Source organism: Camellia sinensis, chromosome 5, assembly GCF_055761805.1.
Source record: "Camellia sinensis isolate YWXY chromosome 5, ASM5576180v1, whole genome shotgun sequence".
NCBI lineage: Eukaryota > Viridiplantae > Streptophyta > Magnoliopsida > Ericales > Theaceae > Camellia > Camellia sinensis.
This window is the reverse complement of record NC_138965.1, coordinates 151,194,949-151,207,718: the sequence shown is the minus strand read 5'-3', so window position 1 is coordinate 151,207,718 and position 12,770 is coordinate 151,194,949. Positions and strand designations below refer to the sequence as shown.

General features: G+C 33.9%; 1 protein-coding gene across 1 annotated transcript; it reads left to right on the top strand.

Annotated features, from left to right (window-relative positions):
• The first annotated feature begins 1,907 nt into the window (after window positions 1–1,907).
• Window positions 1,908–12,294, top strand: LOC114318365 (cysteine-tryptophan domain-containing zinc finger protein 3). The gene is made up of 11 exons (XM_028265230.2): window positions 1,908–2,573; window positions 4,063–4,135; window positions 4,249–4,382; window positions 4,538–4,867; window positions 5,018–6,318; window positions 7,084–7,322; window positions 7,532–8,676; window positions 8,776–8,933; window positions 9,922–10,082; window positions 10,822–10,982; window positions 12,033–12,294. The coding sequence occupies exons 1-11, from the start codon at window positions 2,481–2,483 to the stop codon at window positions 12,225–12,227; spliced, it is 3,990 nt and encodes a 1,329-aa protein (XP_028121031.2). The 5' UTR covers window positions 1,908–2,480; the 3' UTR covers window positions 12,228–12,294.
• Window positions 12,295–12,770: the final 476 nt, after the last annotated feature.

The following is a 12,770-nucleotide window of genomic DNA, read 5'->3' as shown; positions in this document are numbered from 1 at the left end:
TATAATATGTAAGATTTCGAAGTTAAAACAGTCACATCATATAATGAAACTTTAATAAAATAGATAATATGGTAAGTATTTTGTTTTGTTGTATTTGACTTTGACTTGACTAGTTATATTTGGAAAGTATTGGAATGCTAAGCAAATTAATTTCAGAAGTATAAATTAGGGAGCTTTGTTTTTTTTTTTTTTTCTTTTTTTTTTTTTTTATAAGTTCTCTTTTTAAGAGTTTTATTCGATTTAATTTATATTTTTTTATTATTCTATTAAATTTTATTTGAGGTAAGAAAATCAAAACACCCCCAATCTCTCATGCCCGCTATTAATGCTATTTGGAAAGGATCGGTTTATCAAAAAAGTCAAAAAGTTACTAAAAATGCCAAAAAATCAACAACCCATATAAAAAAGTCAAAGATTCTCTTCTCTCTACTTTTTGCACATCATTTCGTAAAAAGTCAAAAAGTCATCCCAAACATACTAGTTTTTTTTAGCTCATATTTTAGCCAAATAACCAAAAAGTTACTAAATTAGCATGTTCCCAAACGATGCCTTAATGTTGATTGTCATTATATTTTGATAGTTTTCATACATTAGGATGTTGATTGTCATTATATTCATATTCATTTAAAATAAAATTTTGTCATTGTGTTGTCAATTACATGATGTGGATATTTACATCATGTAATAGAAATGAATATTCACATTATTATATTTACATTAATTTGAAATGAATTTTTCTCATTGTGTTGTCAAATATATGATATGAATATTCATACTAAAATATACGAATGTGAACGTTCACATCACTGCATGTTGTGAATAAAAATGTGTTATCAATTAAAAATATAACATGTTGTAAACATTCACATCACTACATTAGATGAGAAAACTTTTCGAAAATGTGTTGTGAATGTTCACATCAGATGAGAAAGAATGTTCACATTATTTTTAATATGTTATCAATTAAAAATAAGAAGGTTCATATCACTACGTTAGATGAGAGAGAATTTTTCGAAAATGTGTTGTAAACGTTCACATCAAATGAGAGAGAGAATGTTCACATTATTTTTAATGTGTTGTCAATTAAAAATATATTTACGTCAGATGAGAGAAAATATTCATATTATTTTTAATGTGTCGTTAGTTTAAAATATATTCATATTATATAATAATATAAAATAATAACATTAATGTTATTTAATTTGTGTATGAAATTTCTTATACCTTGATCCTTTCCCTTCTCTCTCCTCCTCCAACATTATCAATATGAAATATAAGGGTACAAGAGTCTAAGAAAATAGTGTAAATCAAGAAAAAAAAATTTTATGAAATAAAAGTATAAATACATGGGACTAAGCGGGTTAAAAAATTCATTCATAGACTTCTTAAGTTAGAACACTTCTAAATAAGATTTATCAATAAAAATCCCTATAAATTAATATTAAGAGTAATACTAGACAAAACTATTAAATTAAATATAGAGTAAATTATACTTTGTCCCTTATCCGTTTCGTCACTTTTTCACTTTGATCTTTTAAGTTTTTTTTTTCTCACTTTAATCTTCATATTTCAAGTGTTTATCATTTTATTTATAAAATTAATTTTTGTTAAAAATTAGACCAAAAATTACAAATTAACAATTACGTAGTATAAAAATATTTTATTATATATGACTCGCACTTTTAATATAAATATAAATTATAATATAATAATATATTTTTTATGTTATGTGATAATTATTATGTGATTTTTTATTTAATTTCAAACAAAAATTAATTTTAAAAGTAAAATAAAATAAAAAAAGTTTGAAAGATGAAAAGATAAAATACAAAAAAAATAAATTTTAAAAATCAAACAAAAAAAAAGTGATGAAACTTAAAAGTATAATTTATCATAAAATAAAAATGGTAGCTTTCTGCACGTATTTTTGTTAGGCCTTGGAGTTGCTAGTCTGCTTGTAATGGTAGCCTCTGTTTCTCAGAGGTATGCAACTCTGTATATTTCGTTGCAAAGGGAAAAGGAACAAAACAGTGAAAAACACTTTCTGTGCTTTTTTTGAAACGTAAACGAAACTCAAAGACAGAGAGATTACATTGCCTTTGTGTGCATGTAATGCGTTTTGGGACTCCATTTAATGCTCCGAATAGTACTGAGATTTTGTGTAATAAAGAGCTTTCAATGGCTGAATATGAATGTGAATACGAGTTTCTTTATTTCAAAAGCTTTCAAGCCGGGTCCTCGTATCTTTAGAGGGTCTTGTTTGGAATAAAGGGTCCGATTATGGGGGTTTTGATGGTTTTACTTCTTGGATTTTTCTGGGTTTTGGATTTCCGAAGTGGGTTTTGGATTTTCAAAATGGGTTTTTGATACTTTCTGGATTTGCTTAGTATTTGGGTGCAGGGAAGGTGGTTTTGTAGAGGCAATTTAGGTTTGTTTGTTTTTTTTTTTGGGACTGAGATTGGGCTTAGGGCTGGGTGGAGATGGACGAGACTGATCTTGAAGAAGGGGAGGCTTATCCTCCTTACCCGGATGATGATCGAAACATCGATCCTGATGAAGCTTTCTCTTACATTGTAAGGGTTTCCTCAAGATTTGGTTTGAACTACTTTCAAATGTTATATAGTGAGTGATCACTAATAATTTGAAATGTTAAATAAAAAGTAAAGTTGTATTTAATTTTATATGGATATTTTGGTTTTGGTGTTTCAATTGATTGGAACGATGCTTTTGCTGGGTTTAAGTTTGGTGCCCTTATTGGAGTTGAAGAAGTGATTAACACCTTGTTGGGATGTAGTTTTTTTTACTAGCTTTTAGATTCAATGAGATACATTCTAAAATTTAGTAAAAAAGGTGCATCCAAACTTGCAATTGGTCGTATGATCTTTGATGTAAATATACATTAGCAGTCAATGTTCCTTGTTGATATTAGTTAAGAACACACGATTCAATTCATGTGTTTATGTAAAATTGTTTGAATTGGATAAGCAAGTGTATCAAACTAGGCTTTCCCGAATGAAGTCATAGTGGTTTAGCCCTAATATCCATCTATATGGTGCTCTGTACATGCTTCTGCAAGAAAGCCAATAGCTTGTATTTTGTAGTTTTGATTACATATGTTTGGTTCAATTAAGTTGGGTTTATAGTTGTTAACACAAAACTAATCAAAATAAATTTTCAGTAAGTAAAATAAATAACGATAAAAATCTCACACATAGAAGTTAATATTCTGATAAGACTTTGAAATGTACTCGATAAATATTTATATGAATACTTTGAACTATGAAGACACTCCGAGCTGAGGGTATCTTAAGTTTTGAGACACTCTGGTCTTACACTCTTTTACATGATTTGGTTGCTCACACTCCATGATTAGGGTAGTAGTTGCAAACATTTAACTGGTGAATTTGCTGGTGCTTTTGAATTTAGTATGAGTATTATAGTATCCATTGGGTATCTTATTGGATTACTAGAACCATTTGCCGCAGGCTTGAAGTAAAGTGCAAGACATCCTTGTCATTGCCATATTGTTATTAGGGTCTTATGTATTTATTAATGTTACAACTTATAGACAGTATTAGAATGCATTGCTGCTGTATAGGTTCACTTAGTGGTCATTTTGAAAAATCTTCTATTATAAAACTGATATAAATTAATGTGTAACTTCCACATTCTTCACATGTGAAAGCTAAAAGGTTATGTAAGGATGTGGTAGAGAAAATCAGTTGAGTTTTTGGGGTGTAGTTTCTGAATTTAAATTTTGTCATAGATTGTAATCCATTTGGGGTGGTCAATTGCAGATTTTGTGTTTAGATTTGGTTTTGTTAGAATGTAACTTTCGTATTAATAAGGATGGAGAGGTTGGACATAATTTGATCTATACTATAAAAGTAGGTTGGTTTAAGTGGAGGAGTGCTTCTGGCTGCAAAACAAAATTAATATTACATTTGTATCCTGAATTTTCATTGGGTGTTTGTTAATTTGTGGCCCTTCTAGTTCCTGTGTGGCGGTATTGTTTTGTTGAATTATATACTAAGTGAATGATTTTTGCCTTTTGTAATTTAGGATGAGAGGATTCAAGATGTTTTGGGACATTATCTGAAGGATTTTGAGGGTGGGTTTTCTGCAGAGAGCTTGGGTAAGTGAAACATCTCAGAAAAGAAAATTGGATATATTGAACCTCGAGGAGATGCATATATGCCATCATGGTATTCTTTCAAGTGATGCTTTGGGAATTATTCCTTCTGACAGGTGCAAGATTTGGTGGGTATGGTTCCTTTTTACCTGCTCATCGGCGCTCTCCCTCTATTTTGTCCAATCTAAAAACTCCCCAGGAAGTTGGGAGCCACAGCATCCCAAGACCTCTGCATAATCGTCCCTCTGAGGTATATTTCACTTTTTTAATACATTAGCTGTTCATTAGTCTGGAACAAGAAAAGTAAAGAACCATGACTGGCTTGGTTCTTATTCTTTCTTCTTTCTTCTTGATTCAATGTTTCTATTTTAATAAAGCACTTTTGTTATGTTACCTAACATACAGGGTGCTCATCAGAACTCTACGATTCTAATGAGTGAAGCTCTGCATGTAAGACATGATCCTGATTCAGACGGTGCTCTACCACCACTTGTATCAAGGTCTTCCATGGATAGTTCGGACATGCCATTTGATCCATCCAATCACAAAATGTTGAAGGTTCGGATCAAAATGGGTTCTGAAAGTATATTGGCTCTAAAAAATGCACAAATATACAGTGGTCTTGGTCTTGATATGTCTTCATCTTCATCGTTAGAAGAAAGCACAGCCTTATGCAAAGGGAATTTAGCTGAATCTCAAGAAACACTGGGTGAATCTCCTTCCTGGATTATTAAGGTAAATATTCTTCCAGCATTATGCTATTTAATATTGGCATATCTCAAGTGTTATCTTTAACGGAATTAGACATTTTTTTTGGTCTGTTGGTTTTTGCAAGGCAAGTTATTTTTAATTTTATGTTTTTGGCGCTATTGATGTATGGAGCAGATGATGACCTCTTTTCCCTTTCCTGATGGTGTACTGTTATCACCTCTTGAAGATAGTTTGGTTCACTTGGTGGAAGAGGAAAACTATCCAAAACATACTAGATCTGGGACTGTTCAAGAAATTTCTGCCATAATAGCGAATGAGTTTGCTCCTGAAAAAGGGAACATAGAAGTGTTTCAGAAGAAGAAACTGAAGCTACAGGACAAAACTCGAAGTTCAGTGGAAATGATAAATGAGAGTTGTGAGGATCCTGTGAATGTCATTGATACCCATCTAAACCAAGAAATAGATATTCAGAACTCCATTGACAAGGAGATTGTTTCTAGTGCCTTGAAGCTTCAACTTACATCCGATGAAAAAAATGAAGTCCTCAATGTGGTGGAAGGTACTGGTAGCACTTCTAAAGGAAAAATGGATGTTCCGAAGCATAGAATCGGGACCTTTATTATAGGAAAGGAAGGAGCATTGGAGCTACTATCTAACGAGCAGGCTAACGGGGCCCATCCGAGGGGGAATGCTAAAACTGGTTTGTTTGGAAAGGTTTGTGAAGATAAAAGAGCTGGTCTTGATATAAGAGATAGTGGGGCTAAAGTTGACAGCAGCTCTGTTTCATCTAAAGTGGATAATGATATCCCAAAGAAAGTGAAAGTTTTAGCTGGTGGAACAACCCAACGTGCTAGACAGAAATTTGATCAGAAAGCTCCTTCCCATCTGCAGGATAGAATGAAAATTTATCATGGAAAAGAAAATCCATCTTCTGAGGGAAAAAAGAAACTGAAAGGAAGTCAAAGCAATGGCAGATTGACTGCAGAGTCACCAAAGGAAAGCTTGATGTCTGGTTCTTCTAAGGCACCAAAAGATAAGAATGCTTGTAACAGCTACTTTCCTCCTAAAGGTGAAGGGAATGATGTGAAATCATATCAGGATTTGAGGAAGGCAAGATATGACCTTAGTTATTTTGGTGGGAAAATGAAATTGGGGAAAAATGGAGCGAAGCTCTCCAAGATTGGGGATGCTGAGAAAGAAATGAATGCATTCAGTGGCAAATCAAAGGAGAGATCAGGTGGTAAAAAACCTAATTCCCTGTCAACATTTGATGCACCTCTGAAAGTTGATCTGAATGACACTGCTTTAATGGAAAACAGACCCAATTTGAATGTGTTTCCCACAGAGTCTGCACCAGTAGTCATAGAGGAAAATTGGGTAGCCTGTGACAAGTGTCACAAGTGGCGGCTTCTTCCATATGGTACAAATCCCGACCACCTCCCAAAGAAGTGGCTGTGTAGTATGCTTAATTGGCTGTAAGTGCTTTTCCTGCATGTAAATGTGATATATATATATGCATGGTTGTGGTGGTGATAATGTATGAAGACCAACTAGCATGACCTGAGGATGATATTTGACAATCATCCTACAACTTTTCGAAGTTGTGAAGAACACCATTGATTAGAGTTCTATTTTTTGGTTCTTTTTATTCTCGAAAGTAGCTTAGAGGACTCTTCTTTTCTAAAAAAGTATGTTGATGTAGTTTTTCCCTTTTCAGGATTCACATTTTCTTGAAGGAAAACATTTATGTAAAATTTTTCAGCAGAAAAAGACCAAGACTCAGCTTTGTTGAGTTTTCAAATTTTGTTTTTGAATTTAAAAAAAAAAAAAAAAAAAAAACTAATTTGTTGAAAAATATGAAGAAGAAAAAAACTCATTATTTTCGTATGATTTTCTCTTTTAAGGGCGGAAATAATTTTAAAATTTGAAAATATCTTTTTTGGTGTTGATTTTTGTAAAACAAATTTATAATTAAAAAAAAATCAGAATTTTTTTTTGAAAACTCAACCAAACAGGGCGAGGGTCTTTCTGTGATGAAAGGTTTGTTATAGGAGCTAATGAAGGAGACACGAAACTTTCCAAACATAAGGGTGAAATATTCCTTAAATAAGTGGAGTCAGCAGAGATATGTATATCTATTTTTTTGTCAGCATTTTTCTGGGATTATTTTGTTAAAACTAATGGACTACTTTGCAAATTTCTCTCTGTCTAACCCAGTAATTCACTTGAAACCTTTTTAGGCCTGGAATGAACAAGTGCAGTTTCAGTGAGGATGAGACCACGAATGCTCTGAATGCATTGTATCAAGTTCCCACTTCTGACATTCCCATTAGTCAGTTGAGTTATTCTAATCGAGTAGAATCTGATGTAACCTTGGCCAGTGGTCAGCATTTTGATCCAATTCCCCAGGAGGTTGGTTTCAATGCTGTACCTGGCGGTGGAAAGAAGAAACAGGGATCAAGAGCAGTTTCAGATGCAGGTATACATGGTGCTTCTATGAAATTCTCTTGAAATCTATGACCAAAACCCAACAGGTCTCTTTTAGAAGCAGAAGTTTAATGAATGTAAAATTTCCTCTCTGGAGTCAAGGGTCAGAGAAAAAAAATTTCCTCTTCATTTTCCTCTCCGTTGAAAATTTTCTTGTCAAGGTTTGTGACGGTTTGGTTGACTAATGTGTTTACTTTGCAGATGATGCTAAACCATTGAAAATTAAGGGTAAAAGAGAGGCTGATCAAGATGGATTTGAAGTTCACAAAAAAGCAACGAAAATAAGTAAGCATTATACTGACGTGGTTCAGAATCCTGGCGGGTCAACAAAGCAAACCAGAATTGATGATCAGAAAGACAATAAATGCTTTGCTTCTCATTATTCACAGGCAAAGGATGGTTCATTAGCTTTTAAAGAAAAACAAAAGAAGCATGCTGAGAAGATTGTGACTATGGAGGAATGTGGCAAAAAGGAGATTTCCAGCAAGAAGAGGAAATTGAAGGACTTCCAGGGTACTCAAATTAATTCAGCGATTCCCCTGAGCAAACATCAGATAGAGAGCAAGTCCAGTGAATTGAATTATCAGGAAAATGCTTTTGATAGAAGTAAGGAGATTCATGGGAGCAAGGTATCTATATCTGCATCTACTCTTGATGCTAGAAGTTGTTTGAGAAAGGATTTGGGATCAGGACAGCCTTTTGTTGCAACTACCTCTAGCTCATCTAAGGTTTCAACCACCTGTAAAATTAAAGTTCGCTTGCGAAAAGTTAAGGGCTCACCTGTAGAATCAGTTACTTCTTCACCTTTAAGGATTTCCAACCCAGACAGTCTGAGCAAGAGCCTCTTAGGACTGGATGATGCTTCAAGTGCTAGTTTCTCCATTACAAATAGCCAGAGAAGAGGCTCAGGAGGTAACTTTGATGATGGAAGTGATCCTTCTGAGACAATACGAAAGGAGAAAGATCGGAATCCAATGGAGAGTTTGAAGTATAATGTGGAGAGTAACCCTCCGGATTGTACACCTTACAAAGAAGAAATGGATACTGTGAAGAACAAAACCCAGGCGGATTACAACATTAAGTCTGAGAATGTTCAGAGAAGTTATGTTGGTAGGAAATTTTTTCCTGGGAAAGATCTAAATAACTGTAGGAAAAGAGGGTACCAATCAGAATCTGAAAAGCGCAAGGATCCATATGCAAAATCAGATACTAAGTGGCAGGATGGGAAATCTACAGCAGAGAAGAACCATGAGAATGAAAGATCCGCAAAGGATACATCTTGTCATGCAGCAAATAATGCCTTGAAAGAGGCTAAGGATCTTAAACATTCTGCCAATCGTCTTAAGGTATGCCAACAATTTTGGTGATTTAATTTTTGTACTTTGTGATATACTCATTGCTGTAAAATATGTCATTCGCTTACATGATTCAACTATGCTGTGAAGATTTCTGGGTCAGGACTACGAAGCACCGAGCTATTCTTCCAAGCGGCTTTGAAGTTTCTTCATGGGGCATTGCTTTTAGAACATTGCAACAGTGATACTGCGAACTACGGGGAAATGACATCAATGCAAGCTTATGGTACTACTGCAAAATTATGCGAGTAAGTATTGACTGCAAACTGTGAAATATTGTTACATCTCCATCAAACAAGAAAAAAAAAAAAAAAAAAGAGTACAATAAGGGAAACAAAAGATGTGGAAACATATAAAAAAGCAATAATAATAATAAATGGTGTTTTCTTTGCCGTGCCCTTATATTGGAGAATACGGGATGGAGAATCTCTGAGGCTTTTCTGCCTAGCATGCCGGAAATGAAGTCGTTAGGTGTCAAATACACTTTAGCATACATGAACATTTAAGACGATGAAAAATGGAAGATAATAGGGGTGACATAATAACTGGAGTAAAAATTTAAGATGAAGTGCTTACATCATGAAATTTAGATTTTATCCAGCCACATGTGCAAAGGAATGGTCAAGCACTTCATGATCTCTCAGTTTGTTTCTTGAGAATCTTATTATACTTCTACAAGAGCTATGAACCTTTACCTATTTTTTTTTTAACTGTATATATATTGTTTCTAATTGGGCTTCACATCTTAAGCTATAAAGATTGATTTGATATTGTGAAGTGCAACATCAAAGATTGGACTTAGTTAACTCGAAATATGCTTTGCAGTTCTTTATTTCTTCAAAATATATTTTTTGTCCAACACTTTTTTGGAGTCTTAGAACTAGTAGAAAGTGACTGGTGTAACTTTAATGAGACAAGGATTGTTTATTTGCATTAGGAACTTACATTTGCCAACAAGTATCATGCTGTCTGAAGTGTCAAGATATTGACACACTATCACACTTTTCAAATCCTAGTGTTCTGGGTCATCTTTTCTTGTTGCCCATATATGTAGATGGAAAAATCTCTTTCTCGAGAACAATGATTTTCTTTGATTATTTTTTAAATCTTAATTGGTTGTTTCTCAGTTTGGTGAAATTAGCATGAGCTTTTGCTGCATTTTTAAATTTTAATTTTTGTTATTTTAGTCATTCATCTGGTTTGTGATGCCAATGTATACTTTTTTGACATATACAGATACTGTGCCCATGAATTTGAGAGATGCAATGACATGGCATCTGCGGCTCTTGCATACAAATGCGTGGAAGTGTCATACATGCGGTTAATCTATTCCAATGATCTCATTGCAAGCAAAGACCGTCACGAGTTGCAAATGGCTCTTCAAATGGTTCCTTCAGGTAATGATAGTGAATCCCTACCCTGAGAGGTAGCCAATTTTATTTGATCCTAACTCGTAACCTAGGGCAGAGGACTTTTTCTTGCCTTTCTTCCCCTTTTTATATATGTTGATGAATCTCATTAAAAAAAATAAAAAAAATCTGTCAGTGATGTGACTAAGGCCTGGTTAAAGGAAATACGTGGGTTAATGCCCTTGCCTGATTAGGATACAAGGCTTGGTTTTATTTGTTTAATACCCTGTTCAACTTAAACTGTTTCCCAAACAGGTGGACCAGCAAAAAAAGTAACTGCTTGACTTGGTTGCTTACATGCCAGTTCTAATCAATGAAATACAGTGAGAAGGGATGAATCGATTAAAAAGATATTATGTTGCCTTGAGTGTCCAGGATTTTTTCCCCCATTGTGAATATAAATTTTCTGGTGATTAAGATAGAGGTAGCCTACATTTTATGACATAATGTAATGGGAATTATTGATGAATCACTTGTTAAAATTGTGAAGTCTATCTCACACCCCAGCAACAGAAAATTGAGTGTGTCTTACCATGTGAATATGAAATTGGTTTGGCTACCTTAAGGCCTTTTATGTGGGTGGCTGCTGCCCTACTAATCCCACCCAGTTCTTATGTTTTCTGAACCATTGGTTTAGAATGTGGGAGTTGCATTTTATTTTGGATGCTTAGCTTTATAATACTTCTGTAACACAAGTCTTCTGTTAATTTTTCAATATTTTCCACAGTTGAGTCTCCATCATCGTGTGCCTCAGATGTTGATAACTTAAACTATCAAGCAACAATGGATAAGGCAAATGTTCCCAAGGATGTTGACTTGCCTCAACTTACTATTGATCATGTTGTTGCTGCTAGAAACCAGCCACGCTTTGTACGGCTGCTCAATTTTGTGAGAATACTATCTTTATTATCTTTTCTTAGTGATTCTTTAGGAAAGAACAAACAAAAATTCCTATTGACTGAATGACTTGCTAGGGCACACATTTTTTAAATGAATTGTATTTGCTCCAGCTAGTTAGGAAGTTGCTTGAATTGGCAAAGGTGGTGAATAGAGTAAATTTTGTGGTGCCTCTACTGTTTCAATATAGAAAAGAGGTTCTTGGCAGTATTTGGGCTGGTCTTTCAGTATGTTTTATTTCTTAGGATTTAGAAGATCATCATTGTCACCATCATCTTCTTATCCTTCTGCTAACTGCCAGCCAATGGAAGGCTTCATATGCACTAATGGTAGGTCATAATTATTGGAGAGCTTGATATGAATTGTTTGGCCTCTTCCCTAACAGTTTAAGTTTTGGGGACTATTCATGATCTAACATGGTATTAAAGCTCAGGATAGGAGAGGTCTTGGTTTCAAGTCTCTCCAATTGCATTAGTTTTTCTATTTGCATTATATTTCTCTACATATTTGGATGTTTGCATTTTCACGTGCAAGACGGGTTTGCTCATGAGGGAGGTGTTGGAGAGCTTGATGCATAGTTGGACTCATTTCCTAACACCTTAAATGTTTGGGACTAGTGGTGATCAAACAATAATCAAGGTGCAAACAAGCACTAGTGGTGATCAAACAATAATCAAGGTGCAAACAAGCAATGTAGGGTGATGTAGTTGCTAGGAGATGTGGCACATATATGAACTTCTCTTTTGGGCAACTCATCCTTCCCTTTATCTATTTCCAAATCAGAAATCATTCCGTCACACTTGTTTGCTGGGGGTTTTAGGTAAGCATTGGAACATTATGCTGTAAGTATAGTTGCTAGAGTACCATGATGTAGATCTGAGTAGAAAAATTATCCAAAAGGATTGTAGTAACCAATTAAAAGGAGCTTTATCTTTACTGCAGACTCCGGTTGCCCCTTGTTGACATCAAAATGGCATTTATTCTATTCCTTGTTTCCTTCCATAAACTTGGTATGTTTCTTTACTTCTTAACTTTTCGCAGGCACAAGATGTAAATTTTGCAATGGAAGCTTCAAGGAAATCTCAGGATGCGTTTGCCGCTGCTAGTGTAGTTCTTGCTGAGGCAGGAAACAGTGAGGGTATTTCTTATGTTAAGAGAGTCCTTGATTTCGGCTTCCATGATTTAGAGGGACTATTAGATCTGGTGCATCATACAATGGAAGTTCTTAATAGTTAATGTTCCCAGTTGTTACTGGGAAGGACTGGCACTTTTCTGAATATAAGAGAAATTTACTTAATTTTTATGACTCACTTCTTTCTCAGCCATCAGCTGGTTCTGACTTCTGAGCATGGGCGGAGCTATGTATGAACCCACTCAACTTTGATTTTTTTTTTTTTTTTTTCTTCATAATTATGTAGTATTATATAAATTTTTTGAGAGGTTTTAATAAATTGACCATTAAAATTGTTCAAAAAAATATATTTATGAACAAAAAAAAAATCAAAAAAAAATTAATTACATGTTTTTCATAATTTTATACCATCTTTTAGCATGCATAACTATTAATGATTAAAAATGAATGAGACTTATGGATATCATTATAACAATTATTGTGTATGTCATACATTAGATATCATGTAAAATATGGTGAGTGTAACCTTATTGATATAATAAATATCATGATATCATTTTTTTAAATAATGATAAAAAAAAATTATAGATAAGTTTTGTATAAAATGATGTAATTTAGTATGAATCTTTCATTTTAAAATAAAATAC

Excerpts from the sequence above, each read along its gene's own strand:
- LOC114318365 (XM_028265230.2), top strand. The coding sequence starts at position 2,481 with ATGGACGAGACTGATCTTGAAGAAGGGGAGGCTTATCCTCCTTACCCG. Across the intron at positions 7,323-7,531 it reads AAGAGCAGTTTCAGATGCAG|ATGATGCTAAACCATTGAAA; the intron begins GTATACATGGTG and ends TTTACTTTGCAG. Across the intron at positions 10,083-10,821 it reads TCTTCAAATGGTTCCTTCAG|TTGAGTCTCCATCATCGTGT; the intron begins GTAATGATAGTG and ends TATTTTCCACAG.